The sequence below is a fragment of the Equus asinus genome, chromosome 5 (assembly GCF_041296235.1).
Source record: "Equus asinus isolate D_3611 breed Donkey chromosome 5, EquAss-T2T_v2, whole genome shotgun sequence".
Classification (NCBI taxonomy): domain Eukaryota; kingdom Metazoa; phylum Chordata; class Mammalia; order Perissodactyla; family Equidae; genus Equus; species Equus asinus.
In genome coordinates this window covers 47169593-47189751 of record NC_091794.1, presented here as the reverse complement: position 1 = coordinate 47189751, position 20159 = coordinate 47169593, and the positions used below count along the sequence as shown (strand labels likewise).

Here is a 20159-nt window from a genome sequence, read left to right as displayed (position 1 = left end):
AGATTTTTCTTTGTCTTTAGTTTTCAGAAGTTTGACTATGAGATATCCTGGTGGGGATTTCTTTGAGTTTATCCTGTTTGTGCTTCACTCAGATTCTTGAACCTATGGTTTTATGTCTTTTGCCAAATTGGGGATGTTTTCAGCCATTATTTCTATGGGCACTTTTTTGGTCCTATCCTCTTTCTCCTCTCCTCTGGGACTCTGATGACAGGAATGTTAGATCTATTGTTATAATCTCACAGGTCCTTGAGGCTCCGTTTATTTTTTTCCAGCCTATTTTCTCCTGGTTGTTCAGATTGGGTAATTTCTATTGTCTTGTCTTCATTTCACTGACTCTTTCTTCTTTCCCCTTCATTCAGCTGTGGAGTCCCTCCACTGAGGTTTTTTATTTCATTTATTATATTTAACAGTTCTAAAATTTCTCTTTGGTTCTATATCTTCTATTTCTTTGTTGATACTTTCTTTTCTGAGACTTTCTATTTTTTTCATTTGTTTTAACGTGTTTGTAATTGCTTATTAAAACATTTTTATGATGGCTGCTTTAAAAGCTTTATCAGATAATTCTAATATCACTAACATCTCTGAGTTAACATCTGTTGATTGTCTTTCTTCCAGTTTGAGATCTTCCTGGTTCTTGGTATGATAAGTGATCTTCAGTTGAAATCTGGACATTTGGGGTATTATGTTATGAAACTGTGGACTTATTTAAACTTTCTGGTTTAGCTATATTTTTCTGACACTGCTATGGCAGGAAATGGGAGGAGCACTGCCTCATTACTGCCATGTGAGGATAAAAGTTCAAGTTTTCTGCTTAGCCTACACTGACATCTGAGGGAGGGGCTTCTCATTACTTCCGGGTGGGTATGAGCATTTGAACTCCTCACTAGGTTTCCAATGATACCTGTCCAGCTGGTAGTACCTCATCCCTGCTCCCCATTGGCCTCCACTCACATCACGTTGAGGAGGGAGGCTCATGATTGTTGGTGGGTGGTGAGAATCCTGACTTTCTACTAGACCTCCTCTGATATCACACTAGTGGGGTGGGAAAGGGTGCCAACCACCCAGTGTGGATGGAAAAACAGGCTCCCTATTTGTTATTCTGTGATGCCACCCTATTAGTGTGGGAAGGTTAAGACACCCTGTCATGGGTGGGGTTGGACCACCACTTTTTTCTGTGGTATTTGGCTGGAGTGGAATGATTATTGTCTGAGTTTTCTGTCTGCCTAGACTGCCCCTTTCCTTTTCCTTTGGCTTGAGAAAGCAGGCTTTTGTCTTTTTTTTTTTTTTTATCTGCACATGTTACTGTTTCTGGGTCACTGGCTTTTCAGTACAAGTGTGGGATATACAAGCCCCCCACCCCAAAAAATCAAGTGAATTCACCACCATGTCATTCCTTGGGTCCCCATGTACCTAGGTTGTCTGCTTTTTCATTCTATCTTTCAGAGTCCTATATTCATTTTACATATAATGTCCAGTGTTTTTAGTTGTACTTAATGGGAGGAATGGGGAAGAGCACATGTACTCCATATTCCTGGAAGAGGAAGTCCTCTATCATGACTTTTTAAAGAGTAATTTTTGATTCTTGTACCTTAGGGAGATGTACTTTTATTTCTTGAATCAGTTTTCAGTTGCTTCTAAATATCTTCATCAGTAGGATGAAGTGAATCATTGTGAAGCTGAAGACATCTTCTCTCCAATTAAGAGGACTTGAGAAGTTAAAAGCCTCTTGAATTCCCTTTAGTTCAATAAGAGAGGGACCTAACTTTATCCTATCTCTAGGTAAGGATCTAACATAGGTCCATATTCGTCTTTTCACCAGCCAGCTCACACTCCTCTCCACAGTCTTTTCTCCAGAAGAAGGCCATTTTAGCAGAGTACACACAAGTTTTACATGCACAGAGTTTTACCGATGCTAAGAGATATGGGTGTGTTTGTGCTTATGGCATTTGTATGTGTTTTAGATGACAGTTTTGTCCCCTCCTCCATGTGCACCATTTTAAGAAAGTAATAAACAGAATGATAAATGACTCACACCTTCCCTTAGGCTTGCACGTAAAGGTGTTTTCGTTTTTGCCCTTCTCCAAGAGATGAAAGGTATAATGAGTACACCATAAATGATTGAATGAGCTGCAAGTCACTTGCTCTGAACTCTGTATTAATCCCACTTTCAATACAGAATGGAAGATGTCCTATGGTTCATTTAGCTACCAAGTGGTGTAAGCTGTTATTCTGTTATTCTCCAGAATTATAAAGGATTGCAAAACTTAATGTATAAAGTACCTGCAATAAAATGCTGGGCTGCCAAGCAAAGACGACACTCTTGGTAATTTAAAGAGAGTAACTTTTAGAATGAACTGCAACTCTCTCTTCAGTTCAAACTACAATCGAGATATATGCTCCCCTCCCTCATCTCAGAATATTTCACTGAACTTCTGAAAGAGGCATTTTGAAAAGCTTCTATAAAGATAAAAATTCTAGTAGGGTTGGAGTAATATGAGCATTTTCAACTTCTGTTTTAGTCCCCTCTCTACTTTAGCTCACTGGTGGAACAGGCAGGGAGAGAGCCAGGAAGTGAAGCAGTAAATGTGCTGTCCAGTCCCAGGCTTGAGGGCTCTGTGCTGTGAGGGTAAAGCTTGGAGGGGTTATGGTAACATGTGCTTCTGAAATTATGTTTTCATTGAGAGCCTGCTTGGTGCATTATAGAATGCTAATTCAGATACCTCCCCCGAGAATGATGTGCAGAGCAACAGTAAATACACTACAAGGATGACTAGATTGCCAAGCTGTTTTCTTGAAGTTCTAAAAGTGCAGGAAGACGGAAGCTAAGCTATTAAGGCAAACCTAACCATGGTCTGTCTATAAAGGGAGGGATGGTGAAGGAGGAAGTAAGAGCAGCATGATCCAGGGGATAGTGTGTGCCAGGTTCTGATTTGGTCAGGCAGTTGCCACACAGCAGTCTGGATAAGTCCCCACCTGGGCTAGACAGCTGTGATCTAGAGAAGGATGGAGGATGGCTACTGTAGCCTATGATGCTCTTATCTCACTCAAAACAGACTCAAAGTTTATCTCATTCTGTCTTACAGAATCTGAGCTTCGGCAAGGTTATGTTCTTGGTGCCATTGACTTTTAGTAGCTGCATTTGGTTTAACATAAGTGTTCTAACTAATGATTAGGAACAGAGCCTTTGACCCAAATGAATCTGATCAAAACCAAACCCTGTCACTACAAATTTGGGCTTGCTTCCTTATTAATTCTTCAAAGCTCTTTTTCCTCATCTTTCAAAGGAGAGATAATGACCTCTTTCTCTTAGAGTTGTGATCGTGAAATGTGATAACTTGTTCAAGTGCTTGGCACATATTAAAGATCAATAGTAATTATGATAATATTTGTTATCACATTATTAATTATCTGAAATAAGTTTTTCTATAGCTAGTTTTGGTTGTGATAGTTATTCAAAAACAGGCTTCAAACAGACTAACACAGTCTGATAATTTGTGGGGTAACACAGTATTTTATTAGGCATGTGAGCACAATGGCAGTTAGCTTCATCTGCTCCTTGATAAACTTCTGGTTTAACATGACAAAGCTTCTGGATACATGCTCCCTAGATGAGGGCCATGCTGGCATTCGACTCCTGCACAGAAATGCTTCTGCTGCAGAAATTTCCTGCCAAATCATCAAAGTTTTAGAATACTTTCAGCCAACAAAGTATCTAAGAGGTATTCCCAATATTGGAGAAAAAGCAAAGAACAGGTGAGAGGTGAATGATTAGCAATACAGCTGTTGAAAATGTTTAGCAAATTAACCACAAAGTTTTTCCTTTAAGTCAGAGAAGAAAAATGTTTTTTTGGCTTAAATGATAATTGAAATTTGCCCTCTAGTCTTGGAGCATTGTACTGTGGTGGGAGAGGATGGCCAGACCAAGGCTCTTGGCTTTCTCTACTTCCCAGGCTAGACTTGGCTTTGAAGTGTTTAACTTCTGAGGAGGAGGACCTCCCCCAGGTCCGATTGCCCCAGGACCCAGCCTCTGACCACAGTCAGGAGGTTTCCTAGGACTATTGGTGGACGCTCCTTCACTACAGCTGCCGCCTGGACACCTACTGGTGTGGACTCATTTATCCCAGGAACCATGATGACTTATCCCAGGCATCTGGCCTCTTCAGCGCCCTGAGCCTTGCTTCGCTCCTCCTTGTCCACAGAGCCTCTTCCCCTCCTCCCCCAAGCATGGTCAGCAACAACAGCACTTAGGTTTCTCTACACGATCTGCATTATGCCATGAACAGAACTGCTTGGCAGTGCTTGGAGCACACACTGTAAAGGAATTTGGGGATATGCTAATGAGGAAGCCCATAACCAGAAGCTGAGAAGATTCATAATCAAATTGCAATAAATCTGTGGAGACTCCTTAAAGAACAAGACACACAGGAAAAGCCTGATTGCTGGAAAAACTGCTTCGCAAATGAGTGGTACGGTGGCTGAATCTTTGAAAAGACAGCAGCCCTTTCAGAGAGACACAACTGTGCCCCCTCACCCTGTATTAGGCAGCCCAAATGCCCAGCCAATGAATCACAGTGCCACATGTGCCATCTCTCTCAGAAGAGTTTCTGGAAGGATTCAGTCTTGAATGCTGATGTGGAAAGTAAATAAAATGTTCCAATTTGCTCTGGCCCTCTCGCTCCTCAACCAACTGCCCTGGCCCATCTCCAAAATCTGCATTCTCCCCTGCTTGTCTGCCTCCATCGAAAGCCTTGAACATGACAGAGATGCTAAGTGACATACAATTCTATCCCATTTTCACCTTAAAAGATCAAATTAGTATATCAATGAATGTCATTTCTGTATGATGATTGAGCATGATTTTTAAGTGAAGATTTTGAGATAAAAAGGAGCATAAAAAGCTAAATAATTTTGAATAAGTTCATATGGGTGGTTTAAAGATATCCACCTATACTCCATCACCTGGATTCGTTGAGGATTATGATGTATTATGTTATAATATTTGATGAAATTTTAAAGTAGCATTTCTTCTCATGAAAATTCACAGGGCCACGATTATATGCTAGAGCATTTCTCTCATTACTTTTAAAATAACAAAGCTTCTTTTCTCCTCATTTAGTCTCAAATCAGTGATCCAGAGGCATATCAGAATAAGACAATACATTATGTTATACCAGGTTAAACTCTGATAGCCTCAGTGTGAAATTTAGGCTCTGGAAATGAATAGCAAATAACTTTTTCTTCTAAGTTGCAGTCAGAGTGTTGCTTAACTGTTTCTCTTAACTGACTCTCTGGTGAGAAGAAATAGAATGTTCCAACTTAACAGTTGGCACATTTTTTTTAAAGACTCCTTTTTCTATTTGTTTTCAGGCCTAGCTCATAAAGCTTCAGTGGGACTTAGGATTCAATGCTAAGTAACACAAAATCATAGACTATTCAGGTGGTAAGGGTTTGGATGCATTATGTTTCTCAGAAGGTTGTGACTTGCCCAAGATCCCATGAGTGGGAGCTAAATTAACGATCAAGTATTTGCAGATTTCGGCTCCATATTCTTTCTGGTTATAGATGGAGTGCTAAGGAACAGAGGAGGAGGATCCTATTCAGGTGGATTACAAAGGTAGACTAAAAATTCCTTCCTGGGGCCAGCCCTGTGGCCGTTTAGTTAAGTTTGTGTGCTCCACTTCAGCAGCCCAGGGTTTCGCCAGTTTGGATCCTGGGCGCGGACATGGCACCGCTCGTTAAGCCATGCTGAGGTGGTGTCCCACGTAGCACAACCAGAGGCACTCACAGCTAGAATACACAACTATGTACCAGGGGTGCTTTGGGAAGAAGAAGAAGGAAAAAAATAAAAGATTGGCAACAGATGTTAGCGCAGGTGCCAATCTTTTTTTTTTTTTTAAAAAAAATCCTTCCTTAGTGGCTTTTTTGGCTTAGATTGAAAGAACTTCATTTCGAGAATTGGACAGACAAGCTGGGCTAGTTTATGGCCAAATTCCACTTTGGTTGGAAGTCACTGTTATTCCCAGTTTGGCCTCACACCAGTGCTCAACTATATGTAAAACAACGCTAGCCAGTCAGGTTTTTTCAGGCAACACAAAGTTTGGGCTTCTAGCAAGAAAGAATTTAGAGGAGTGGGTGAAATGGGTGAGGGAGTCAGAAAGACTTCCAGTTATAACATAAGTCCTGGGGATAAAATGTACAGCACGCTGACTATTGTTAACAATAATGTATCGCATCTTGGAAAGTTGTTAAGAGAGTAGATCTTAAAAGTTCTCATCACAAGAAAACAAAATCTTGTAACTGTGTATGGTGATGGATGTTAACGAGACTTACTGTGGCGATCATTTTGCAATATATACAAACATTGAGTCAGTATGTTGTACACCTGAAACAAATATATTATCTGTCAATTGTACCTCAATCACAGTAATAAAAAAGCCCTGTGCGTCTTCACACAGAGGGAAATGTCATTCCCTCCCAGTGCATGTGGCCATGGCTCCAGCAAAGGAGTAAAAACTGCCAGGAGGGGCTGGGCCAGCAGGCTGTCACAGGTGGTAAATGGGAAGGGGAAGCAGGTATGCACTACCTTGTCTAATAATTATATATGTACATATACACATATATAAAATAAAAAGAGAGTTTAGCCTCTAGGGCAAGATCAAGTTCTGGCTCCAGAACTTACTGGCTGTGTGACTTTAAGCAAATTGCTAAACTTCTCTATTTAATAAATCACACCTTTTACTTCATGTGAGGATTAGTGAATTGGTGGATGTAAAGTAGATAAGAGAGAGTAGGCACCTATTAAGAGCTCAGTAGATACTACCTCAAATTTTTTATTTTGATGGTCTGGATTCAAAAGATCCATTCATTCAGAGCTTGGAAGGGACTTACATCTTCCGGTTCAATATCTTTATTTTACAGGTGAGAAACGTGAGGCCCAGAGAAAGGCAGTGGCTTCTGAGCTAATTTGGGACAGACCCAAGCCTCTGAATGGCTAGGTCAGGGTGCTTTTTACTGTATTATCCTGCCTCTAAATAAGCCTTTGTTCTTCTTCTGGATGGATGACCGACTCTGACAGCTTCTCACATCCACTGCCACCACCAGGGTTCAAGGTTCAAGCTGCCATAACTAACCTCCTGTATCATAGCAATAACCTAACTAGTCTCCCTGCCCTCTTTAATCTATTCTCAACTCAGGAGCCTAGAGGGTTCTTGTTGGTTTGTCTGACAAAGCATTACACCCTCTCCTCTTGCAGTCATCTCCTATGACTCTTGTTTGTCCTGCTCCATCCGCCCTGCCCTCCTTGCAGTTCCTTGCACATGCTGGGCACACTCCAATCTCAGTTTTGCATATGCTGTTTCCTTCACTTGGAATGCTTTTCCACAGATAGTTGCATGGTTGGTTCCCTCATTTCTTCCAAATTTTTGTTCAAGTGTCACCTCAGTGAATCCTGGTCTGACTCTTCTCCACAGTTGCAATCATCTGGCACTTTCCATTTCCCTTTCCCGCTTCTTCCCGCTACGGCCTTTATTACCTATCACATATTCCATATTTCTTTAGGTGGGTTACTGCCTCCTTCTCTCTAGTAGAACGCAAACATCATGAAGGCATCGCTTTTTCATGGCTGGATCTCCAATGCCTGGAACAGTATCCGGCGAAGAGGACGTGGCGTGAATGCTTGAGGAGTGCGTGAATGAGCAGTGTGTCAGCAGGACCGGTGTGATGTTCAAAAGGCTGTTTTCTCAAGTATTTTTGCGACAGACTAAAACTAAGCAAAGTGTGATGCTCTTCTTTAAAGAGTCCTGTTGTGGCATGGGACTTTCCAACACAAGAAAATTTACCGTTTTTTTGGACATAATCTGCTTATTTTTGTGTGTGCACAGCTAAGCCAACATACATATATCTTTCTTGAGTTAATTACCGGAAAGGAAACGCTCTGTAAAGCCAAACCAAAACAAGGACCACTTGCCTAAAACTCTATAAAGAATATATTTTAGTTCTAGTGAATGAGGAAAAAACCTAATTGTCTCATTCTTTCTCTTTCTGGGTTCTTAGAGAAATCTCAAAGACAACAAAACGTAAATAGGAGGTCAGCACTCATAAATCAGATTTCATCTTGATAGGCTCTTTATAGACCTATAACAAAGTGGAGCCCTGCAAACTGTGCTGGTAATAGGGCTTCTGACGGACCCCTTCACTACGTGGAATAGAAGGTGCTGCTAGAATTCTGGGGCTTCAGATGAAAATTTCAAGTGTTTTCATCAGGTCCGACAGCTGTTTCTATTATAGAGAACAGATCTCAGAGGTGGTGATACGGATGTCAACTTCTAGTCGGCTCAGAACACAGTGTAGCTTGTACGATTAGTTTTTTAATTATTTTTTTTTCTGCACATGCAAATTAACTCTGTAGCAGTAAAAGGAAATTACCTACTTGCTACTGGAATTGTCTGGAAGTGATACAATCATCCTTTGTAGAGTCACATTAACCAAATTAAAAGCCCTTGGGAAAAATTTGGCACCCTGTTTCTTCCCATCCACATCTTCCTAAAGGCCTTTCAGGGGCTTCCATTTAGAAAGCTAAGATCATTATCAGGGCTTTTAATTTGGAGAGATTGGCTGCTCACCAGTGAGTCGTTCTAGATGCCCAGTCATTGGTTGGAGTGGCTCTGCAGTGTTCCAATCTCAGTGGCCTTGGAGGCCTCGAAGGCCTTGACTTGACTATCCTCCTGACTCCTGCTTGCTTGCAGGTATATTTGCCAGCCCGGACACAGAAGCACAGGTCTGCTGCTGGAGCTTGTCTCCAAGATGGGCGCTATCATGTCATTTTCTCACTGAATGCACATACCCTGCACCAGGGAGAAGTGGAGTCTATCCCTTTAACCCTGTGAATCTGGGCTGGCTTGTAACTGCTTTGACCAATAGAATATGGTGGAAGTTGCTCTGCTAGTTCTGGGCCTGGTTTTTAAGAAGACTGATGGTTTCCACTTCCTTTCTTTGAAATACTTCCTCTTGGAACCCAGCCTAATTCACAAAGCGAGGACACGTTTAGGCACTTCTGTCAACTGTCTCAGCTGACAGGTGTCAACTGTCAGCCACGTGAATGAGCCATCTTGGAGTCCAGTCCGTTTTAGCCTTCAAATAACCCAGCCCCATGCACAGAAGCCATCTGATTGGACTACATGAGAGGCACTGAGCAAGAACCACCTCGCTGAGTCTGATCAACCCATACAACTGTGAGAGGGAATATCAAATTGTTGTTCCGAACCACTATATTTGGGGTGATTTGTAACACAGCGATGGATGACTGCAATAGGGGCAAAGTGGGAAGCCACAGGCTGAGAGCTCCTGTGAACGTGGGCATCAAAACACTAGCTTAGAGTGATGTGGAATTGGTGGTTGTCTGCAAGATGTGGACAAATATAGACAAATGTCAATCTCTCTTCCATCTTTTTGGCTGGTCCTTGGAATTTCATAATTGGATTGTTGCTCTGTTATCACTTGGACTTGTAAATACAAATATTTACTGTACAAATGTAAATATTTCTGGGAGAGATAATGCTGTAAACCAGGGTACAGCAAACTTTCTGTATAAGGTCAGATAGTAAATATTTTAGGCTTTGTGAGCTATATGGTCTGTGGCAACTACTCAACTTGGTCAAGGTGACATAGACAATATGTAAACGAATGGCATGTCTGTTTACAATAAACTTTATTTACATATTGTTGTAAATAATAACCTATTTTAGCGGTTGGCTGGCTTTGACATGCAGGCTGTAGTTTGCTGACCCCTGTGCTAAACAATTCTTCCTATAGCCAGCAGAGATATTTGACTATATTGCTTGACTCTCATCAGCACTGGACTCGGTTTAACTCTAGTTCCAATTCCTCTTGTCATTCCTTCTTAGTTGCCTTTGTAGAGTTTTCCTCCTAAGTTTGAAATGTGCTCCTCAAGGCTCTCTTCTCTTCTTATTCTAAGCTCTTTCTCTGCCATGTCATCCATTCAAATGATTTCAGTTAATATTCAATTTGCCAATGACTAAGAAATCTTTATCTTCATGCAGTCTTTTATCCAGAATTCCAGACTCTTGTAATTCATATCTTGCCAGCATCCTAAGTTCAATGCACTTTTGCGCCATTTATTAGTCTCTAGTCTGTCAACTCCAAAACCACCATTTTCTACCTTAACTCTGTGATGCTGGGGCTGGAACACTGCAAACCCCATTTCCATTTTGCCAGCTGTGGGTTTCTGTCAATAGTGGGCGATAGAGGGACACTGCAATGACAAAGGAGAAAGGAGGGACTTGCTGCTTCCTATTTACTTGCTGCTGACTTCCTCTCTGCTTGGGGTTCTTGTGAGCATCTCTTCAGCAAAGCTCTTTTACTATAGAAACATACGTTCTTTTCTATAGTAGCAGTTGAATCTAGTTTTTCCAAAAGTTGCAGAATTACCTTCATTACCACTTCTTCTCTGCTTTCACCGCCCCCACCCTGCCTAGCACAGTGGGGTAGTGCCACCTCCTCAGAAGTCTGGGTCTCAGCCCTTCAGGACCCCTCCTCCAGGCTCAGAGACACTAGTACCAGCTGAGCAGCGCCTCCTACTGGGAGGTCTGAGTGTTGGCCCAGCAGGGTCCCTGCTCCAAGTTTCTAAAGTTTTAGTAATTCCAACCTCTTCTCTTTGATTCCTGAGCGCTAAGGGGTGGTTGCTGCTTCCTTTGCTTCCTCTGTGATAAATCATTGTTTGACTTTGCTTTCTCAGTTACCTAACTAACAGTTTCATATCTGGTTAACCATTCTTTATATTAAATTCCCTTTCAAATATCTGGCATGGTCTCAGTCTCTCAACTGGACTCTGAAGGAATTTATATTCTCAGCCAAAATCTGTCCCTATGACAGTGTTTCTTTCCTTAGTAAATGGCACCAGCCCACCTCTCCCTATCCCTTGCCCAATGGCTCAAGCCCAATATCTGGGCAACACTCTTAACTTTTTCTATTCTTTAAATTCCCATATACAATCAGTGAACTCAAGGTCTGCAGATTTGGCTTCCTGAATATTTCTTATATCTGTCTGCTTCTCTCCATCTGTATGACCTCCACTGTAGATCAAGCCAACACCTTACCACTGACTTCCTCACATTTCTGTAGCCTCTCAATCGGTTCCCCCACTACAGCCCTAGAGAGGTCTGAAAATCAGGTTCTGAAACACTCCAAATCCTCCAGGTAATTGACAAGCCCTTCTGTGGTTTGACTTCTTCTGCTTCTCCCCTGCATTTTGAAATAAGTTCCCTGCTCCTTTGTCAGTTTGTGAATATGCTCTACTTCCTTTGCGTTCTTGGTACAAACTGTTCCCTCTGTGTCGAAATCTCCCTTTTCACCTGGATAACTACTAACATTCTTTAAATGTGGTATAAATATCATTTTCTCAGAAATGGCTTTTCTGACCTCCCAGACAAAATTGTATTCCCCTATTTGTTTCCATAGATCATCGAACATCCAATTTTTTACTGTGATATTCAGTAGATTTATAAGTAACTGATGACTGTCTTCTTTCTTAGATGGTATGGCCCATATAGGCAGGGCTGGGTCTGTCTTGCCCAGCACAATATCCTTAAACACCTAGTGTTCTTTCAGGCACAGTGGCTATTCAACAAATACTTGCTGACTTCAGTTGATGTCTATGATAAATATGAATTTATCATAGGGCCTCTGGATTGATTACAGAAGACACACATTTCCTCAGATGCACCAGAATCCCTCACAGCTGACTCTTACCTCTTAAAGTAAAGGTTTCTTTGGTTTGCTCCTCTCACATCCCATGACACAAGTTCTCCCTTTGTGGGTTCTTACAGTGATTGGAGGAGATGGAGTGCGGAGTAGATCGACAAGAACTTATTACCTTGAGCTGGACTGGACACCTGACATTACTCCCTGCTATGTTGCCAGAGGGCCCTGTAGTGTCACACAAGTCTTCTGAGCCAAGCGCCTCTCAGTGCTGTTTTATTTAAACTCCAGTAGCCAGTGAGGGGATGTTCTTCTACTTCTAACCACCAGTATGTCACTCCTCCACCCAAAACATCAATGTGCTAGTTTCTTTGTAGTTCTCTGAAATGTAGCCATTATTCCTCAAGCGACAAAATTTGGGGGAAAGAATTGGGGAGTGGACTAAAACACTGATAAAAGGGCTTTAAAAAAATCTATAATAACCAATAATGAGGAAGCAGATAATAAAAATAGAATACGAAAATGAGTATGATAAGAAGACTCTTGAAAGCATATGACCACAGTCTGTTGGAAAAGAAGCAGTCCTGAGGGAACAGATTAAATAAATGCATATTTGATTTTGGTTACACTTCCGTCGAGAGAGCTGCATTTATTTAAAAAAAGAAAACATACAATAAAACGAACTGAAGAACTCTCTTTATCTTCTAAACAGATTTGACCCAAGATAGACATTTTCTTTGAGAACAATATATCTTTTTCCTTCAGTTGAAAGTTTTACCTTTTGGATTGTATTCCACACACGTTCTTTATCGGTTCTTCTTCCTTCAAGGGTGTCCATAGCATCTGCCATTAGTGACTGCAGCTGTGGCACCAAGATAAAAATTATCAGTGTGGAATTCACACAGAAATAACTTCTCTAAATACACAGATTAAAACCTAATTAAAAAATCATTTGTACGCGGATGATTTTATTACTCATCTTTGCGACAATGAACACTGCCACCTCATCTTTGCTTCAGTCATTACCGAGTATTATTGCAGATATAAAATACTGAAACAATGAAAAGGTACTTCTTGAAAATCTGTAGAAAATGTATAGGTTTTAACGTAGTAAGTGTTGATGTTTTGTAAAAACAGATTTGGGTTGTAAAGAATGAAGGCGGTAGCTAATTCTCTCAGGAAATGGCATGTAGTACATGAATGCCTTTTAGTATTTCCTCCTGAGGCTGATGTATCATAATTCCAGGCATCGTGCAAAAGCGCACTAGAGGACAATACGAAAATTGTACTGCTTTATTGCCTTTTAAAGGAACTAGCTCATTTCAGTTCTTTTACTATTCTTTCCTAAAATTTCAAAATAACCAAGCTTTCTTTTTAGGTTCCATTCAAAGGCAAGTTTTAAAATTCCACCCTTTGCCCCAAACTGCCCTATGCCAATTTAAGACAATCCTGCACACATGACACATATGTGGCTGCAAAGTAAAGAAGCCACATTAAGCCTGTGATATTCAAAGCTAAAAAAGGACGTTCTCTAAAAAAGAACAAATGCCAGCTCAGTTCCGCGTCATCAAACAGTATGAACTCTTAGATGATCTTTCTGTATCTTAGATATTGCAGAGCTTAAGGAAGAAGGCAGAGTTGAGTCACTCAAAACTCTTCTCTTGAGCAGTCACTGTGTATATAGCACCACAAAAAGTATTACGAGGATTTATTTTCTAGGTTAACCCGTGCTTGGAAGTTGGAAACTACAAACTATTACTTAAGGTGATGAAATCTTACAAGAGACCTGATTTTTAAATATTTGACCTGCACGTATACATCCATATACATTGAAACTTTTTTTCTAGTAGGCTTATAAATTATGAAAATATCCCGTGAAATCCTATTTTCTAAGGTTTTGGATAGTGGAATATTGCAGTAACCTGGTCGTGAGGGATGTCAATAATGCTAGTTTGGTGCTCTTTGTGTACATTTTGAAATATAAGTATTTCCAGAAAAAAGAAAGCCACAGATGTGTGGTTAAGAAGACGTAAGTGCAGAAAACTCCCCGGTATTTTTCATTTAAATCTCGAATGTGCTTTTCAGGAAGACAGGATCAACATTGTGGCAGCTTCTTAAATTAACATTTTCATTGCTTCTTCTTATCTCAGAGGAGCGTTAAGCATCTAAAATTGGCTATCATATGCACTTTGAAAGCTCCATGTACCGCACTCCTGCATGCCTTATGAATGGCAGGATAAGTAAGCAGCCTTTTGGAAGGCATTCTGCTGCACACACCATAAAAGCTGAGAAAGTATTATTGCCAGTTTTGACTTAGTAATTCCTTGATTAATAGACTTTCTTTTTTTCATAGTTTTCATCTTTAGTATGCCTAGTTTTATTATTTGGCTAGTCAGACCATTTTATACACTTACTTTGAATATGAGAATGTATTCATTACACTTTTACAGGTTCAGATGAACATGAATGTTGATAGTTCATTTCTTGATGGGCTATTACAACTTTAAAAGTTCAAAGAGGGAGGGTTCCTTTGGTTATCTGAAAATTACAGGTGCTAGGTCTGGGCTGCTCTCATCCTTGCTTTGTGAATTCAATTCAGGTCTATAACTAGTTTCTCCTACTTTCAATGAAAGCCTCAATGTAAAGAGCCCTGTCCTATAATACACTGGGATCTCCCTATGGAGTAAATTTTACCTTTCCCCAAATGGCCTGCAACTGTTCAGAAATTGTTTTTCAAACAAGGTGCTATCATTTCTAATATTAATTATGATTATAATATACACATCTGTTTGAAGACTGTTTCTGTGAGATAGTCTTTCAACTAGTTTTTGACTGGCTCTGTGTTTTCTGAATTAACTGGTCAATTCAGTTCAAAAACCAGCCATTTGACTAAGCATATTTTCCCCTCAAATAAAACAACTTTTTAATCTAAATGTACAAATGTGTGTGTGTGTTGACACTGCTAACATATATGTGACCTTGTAAGTGAATAAGAAACTCTAAACACTATTTTGTAGGCTTGGTTTTCTAAACAGCAATTAACTCTTTTGACTTGTCACTTTGTCATAGAAGAGAATCATATATTAACGTATCTTGGAGTTTACAAAACAATTTATTAAAATTTCACCTTACTTGAAGCTTTTTGTTTCAAGTAACGTGAAACAATTAAACACAATAAGAATAATCATCCTCTTTCGATGTTTTTACACATGATGAAGTTCTTGCTATAAAAAATGGATGCTAGCGAATGTGAGCAATTAAAAAACAGACGCACACCCCTTTCTACATTTTCTAGTTTCTTCATTAGAAAGCTTCATGAGGGTTGGGGAGTTCGTCCTCAGACTACATTTATTATCACAATGTTTTTCAGACCATATCACTCTTCTGTTGTATCACGGCCTGTGAAAGCCTTAAACAAAGAAAAACACTTACTTACCAATTCCGCCTCCTGCTGACTGATGTCCTGTAGGTAGGGTATGGTGGCTAGCTCCGCCATGGCTTGATTGATCACCTGGGACTGCTCCTTTACTCTCTGCAGCTGGCTGAGGAGGCTGGCATACTGCAACTTCTCCACCACACCTGAGCACGCGCAGAAACTCCCCTAGTCTCCCAGGAAAAGAAATGTTTTAGGAAAAAAACACAGAAAAAGACCTCTCCCTGGGGAATGAAACCAGGGCTTGTTATAAAGTATTTACCTCTTTTGAAGCAATGGTATGTAGTACAAATAAATGTTTCCTTCCACCATTTTAGAGAATTGTCTGTACCTTTCTTTCAAATAGATGAATATGTATAAAAGGGAACACTTTACAGCACTATTGAGAAGGATATGCAGGGGGCCCTGCATAAGGAAGGTGGGCTGAGGAGAAAAGAGGGGACTGGAATTGAACCTGTGCTCCACTCTCCCGGTGCTGATCCACAGAGCTATGTTAGTTTAAAGGGGTGACTTTATCCACATCACCAAGCCATCATAAGCGCTAACAGTTGTCTGCTGTATACAAGTTGAAGTCCATTTACCCCAATGGCTTACATTAAACCTCCAGTTCTGCTTCATCTTTAGTTCTCATTGGATGGTTTTGGACTCTGGCTCCTCCTTGTGGCATTATAGTGTTTTATTCTATCATTACAGTACTTCATTCTAGGACCATCCCAGCAACTGACATGATCCATTTTGAAATAACTATCGTGCACATTTGTAAGGACCACCAATCCCCATGAATCTATTGGTATTTTCGGCTTTCTCAAAACGAAGCACACTTATAATAAGGTGGCCCACATATGCGTTTGCTGCCAATCACACAAGGGGAGACATTACCTTCTCTAAAAAAGTTTAATACACATTGTAATGCTTCATAGGAGAGACAAAGTTTATCATAAAATTCTCACATTTATATTGAGGAAAAAGTACTTTTGACATAGGTGGAATCTAAGAGTTAAAAGAAAAGCCTTGGCTTTCTGCTACATTTGGAGTGTGATGAGAAATGGGAAGTCGCAGGAGGATTTAGTTTGGCACTTGTATTCCACATGCTGGTGCTCAGAAGGGGAAGCCTGGATGACCTGCATCCCTTTATGACAGGGTTCCTCCTGGACCACTGGCACCACAATCGCTAGGCTTGTTTGTTAAATAGGCAGAGTACTGGGCCTTACTCAGTGAATCACAATCTCTTGATATGTGGCCCTAGAAATATGGATTTTAGCTAGGTGTGCCTGAAAATATGCAAATATTTCAAACAGAAATTGGAGAACAAACCACTACCTTAAAGCTTAGTATCTGAGCAAGGACTATTTTAGTTTGTGCATACTTGTAAAACAGATTCCCAGCCCCCCAGAAATTAGACAAGGCAGACATTTTTTTTTGTCTTAAAATAGAATTTCTTCCAAAGAGAGAAATTATTAGAAACTAGCATTACTAAAGAGCATGTGAATTTCAACTTGAATTTTGAAAGCTGTTCTTTCTGAAATGTCATACTCATATTTTGATTGACACCGACCTCTAGAAGTTGGCACATTTCTAGAATCGTGGTAATAAAGGAAGGTTGAGCACCGCTGCATTGTATTTGCTTTATTTCTCTCTAATACCTATCTATGCCATTTGACTAATGTCCCTCTGCCCCTGCTAATTTGTTCCTTCTGATTAATCATTTATCTGAAAATCTATAAACCTATAGGAGCGATGCTTGCAAATTGTGAATTTGGGATCCCTTCTCTGAACTGATGAAATAGCCAGCCTGCCCATTTAGTGTTAAGATGTGGCTAAACAATGGGGTTCTGTCAAATAGAGGAAAGCAGGTTGCGGGAGAAACAGTTTTCTTTCTGAAGAAAAATTGCTTTCTTTGTCCTTCTTTAAAATAAACAATGGGGCTAGTTGTAGGAAAGTGGTGTAGTGACTCGACTCCGAGGAGCAGAAACAACGGCAGCCTGCTCAGGAACATAATCAGTGTAATTTTCCAAAACATCAGGAAAATAGAAATAGTGGAAAGCAATGGTGCTTTGTTAGCTTGATTGTCAGATGCATAACAAAACAGGAAATGCTCCATCCAAATAAGACGTTAGGGAAAGAAGAGAGTTGACTGCTAATAGTCACCCAGCCTCCCACTGCCCTAAGCCAAATGCACTTTTGGTTATTAGGAAGCTATAGATTAATATTTTACCCATACAAGATAGGGGTTTTTGAGAGACGAGGTGAAAAAGAAATAGAAATCAATAGGTAACGCCAGCAGGAAGGTTTTAATGCTGTTGCTTTAAGAAAATAAAGGAAATAATGAAAAATGAAGGAATTAGCTTCAACATGCAATGCCAGCAAGTGCCAAATCTAAAGGGAAGTAGCCCTCCCAAGGAGTCTTCAGGAGTGATCAAAGGCTCTTTAGCTGCGGAAGAGAGTGTAATAAAGTAGCCAAGACTGAAGCTGAAACCTCACACAGGGACAATGAAAGCTGGGTAAACAGCAAATTCAAATGCAGGCTTCAGTCAGAGAAGTACCTAGATCCAAAAGTGGGTATGGATAAATATTTGGCAAATAAGTGGCACTATATAATGCTGCTGAAAAGCAGAGCCCAAATATTTGGAATATATTTCCATTTGACATAACATGTGGAAACATTAATTGCAAAAAAAAGGGGTAACGAACACATATTATTGTTCATTTCAAATGCGCATATGTAAACATTTTTTTATGCTTCACTTGGAGGAAATTAAAAGTAAAATTAACGAGATATTAAAAACATGGTTAGTTAGGTCATCTTTTGGCAAGTCAGCCTGTGAAAGAGGCTTCATGCATGCAAGAGATTTTATTATTTTAACTTTTTAACATTTAGCCCAGGAAGCACAGTACACAAGGTTTGAAACTGACAGCAGCCAATAAAGTTAATGAAGGGAAAAGCATAGGGGCATCCGGCAGCATGTGAAATAATTAGGACAAAGATCCAGAGAAGGAAAAATACCATTAGGGCAGAGCTACTGGTTGAATGGGGTTGATGTTCAGTGGGATTAAAAGCCACAAGATAGGAAGATGGTAGAATATTTTAGATTATAACTCTTAAAATGCCAGAGTCATTCTTGTTTGGCCATGTGTCGTATGCCTAGCAAAGGAATCTATAAAGATAAGAAACTGGTGTCAGAGTTTATAGAGAATCATTGCCTGAGAGATAGAAACCTCTCTCATACCAGAACGTCCTTTGTCTCCTTCACAACTATGTCTATCACCTCATGGCAAGAGGTGAACATTCATGTTCCCAGGGAAGCTCTACTCTGGGCAGTAGATCTATTCCATGGCTGGAGATGATGCCTCTAATTCTGTCTTTGTGACACAAAGCTACCTAACATTTGTGACATTGAGCACATCAGTGATCTAAGGAAAAAAGTTTGAAATCCACAGGACATTTGCACAATCTTCACTTTAGAAGAATAAGTAATTTCAAAGAACACAGTTTGTATAATGGAGAAGAAAAGTCTATGAAACAGTAGTTTTGTCAAAGCAAACTAACTAAAACCGATTCAAATAATTAAAACTTCTAAAATTCATAATACTTTACAAAGTGCTTCAACATGGATCACCTTCTTTTGGTCTCTCAACAACTCTGTGAGGTGTACCTGGCAGATATCAGCCTATCTTATAAATAGGAAAGAAAGAGCTCAGGGGTTAAATGACTTGCCCGAGGGTTCCACAGCCAGAGCACAGCCTTGGACAGAAGTCTTCATCTACAGATGTCACAAACTAGGATAACAGCTAATAAGGACAAGGCAGTGTCTAAACATTTGAGTGGATAGCATTTCATACCTGACAAGAAAAAATGCACCTCAGGGGATCTTAAAAACACTGTTGAGGGCTGCTTCGGTCACAGTTAATGGTACCACGTAGGAATGATTTCTACTTACTGACTCATTACTTGCTTCATTAAGCTAGGTTACCTTTGCAGCCAATTTTATTTAGTTCTGCTTTATGAAGCTGTGTTTGGGCATATTATAAGAAACCTAGAGGCCAATATTTGCATATACCTGTGGTCCCTTCAGGCTTGCTCACTTCAATTCCATTAAAACTCTGAGATAATCTTCCAAAAACTGTTATTTCTCATAGAATCAAACACAGGAAAGTTGATGAAATTCCTTGCAGTTAGCAAAGGGGTACTGACTCATTCTGAAGAGGATTGAGTTGTCGACTATATGCTAAGAATCTTGTTTCCTATGTTTTTCAAGTCTCTTTTATACACACATAAAGATACATGCACAAATGTCCACGTGGCTAGAATGCCCTTTGAAAGGTGAGAAGGAAACGAGTTAAGAACATTTGAAAAGTGTCCAATACCTAGAGAGGCCCAACCTTCATTCACAACACACTATGAGACTGAGCTGGCAAGAGATGTTGTAGTCGGTTTCCTGACAAGTAACTAGGTATGGCAGGTATTGCCCCAAGGAGCCAGGTCACAGCCAGGTCACCTGCACAACATCCAGCACACTGGCTCTGCTAGGCTAACCGTGTGCAGTTGAGACGAAATAATGCTACATAGTGACGGTTCTTGTTAGCAACGTTTCCACTGCTTTCAAGGTGACAATGATGATATGTGTGGGCCTCTAATTAGGATGGGAAAAATGGTGAGGGTGTGTGTGTGTGTGTCTGGAAGAGATTGCAATAGAAGTTGAATTGGAGAACAGGACCCAAAATTTGTAGTAGAGCCAATGAGATTGCTATAAACTGAATGTTTGTGTCTACCCAAAATTTCTGTATCGAAGCCCTAACCCCTAAGGTGATGAAATTTGGAGTTGGGGCCTTTGAGAGGTAATTAGGGTTAGATGAGGTCATGAGGGTGGGGCCCTTATGATGGGATTAGTGCCCTTATAAGAAGAGACACCAGAGAGCTTGCTGTCTGCCATGTGAAGATGCAGAAAAAGGGTGGCTGGCTGACTGGAAGCCAGGAAGAGGACCTTCATCAGAACCTGACCATGCTGGCACC

The 20159-nt window shown here is 40.3% G+C and overlaps 1 protein-coding gene across 1 annotated transcript in view; it reads right to left on the bottom strand.

Annotated features, from left to right (window-relative positions):
- SPATA16 (spermatogenesis associated 16) overlaps window positions 1–20159 on the bottom strand; it is a 199136-nt gene that overhangs the window by 21074 nt on the left and 157903 nt on the right. Inside the window, exons 8-9 of the mRNA XM_014866864.3 lie at window positions 15152–15316; window positions 12494–12577 (exon numbers count right to left, since the gene is read on the bottom strand). Of these exons, the coding sequence (XP_014722350.3) occupies window positions 12494–12577; window positions 15152–15316 (249 nt within the window). The remainder of the gene's footprint in view (window positions 1–12493; window positions 12578–15151; window positions 15317–20159) is intronic.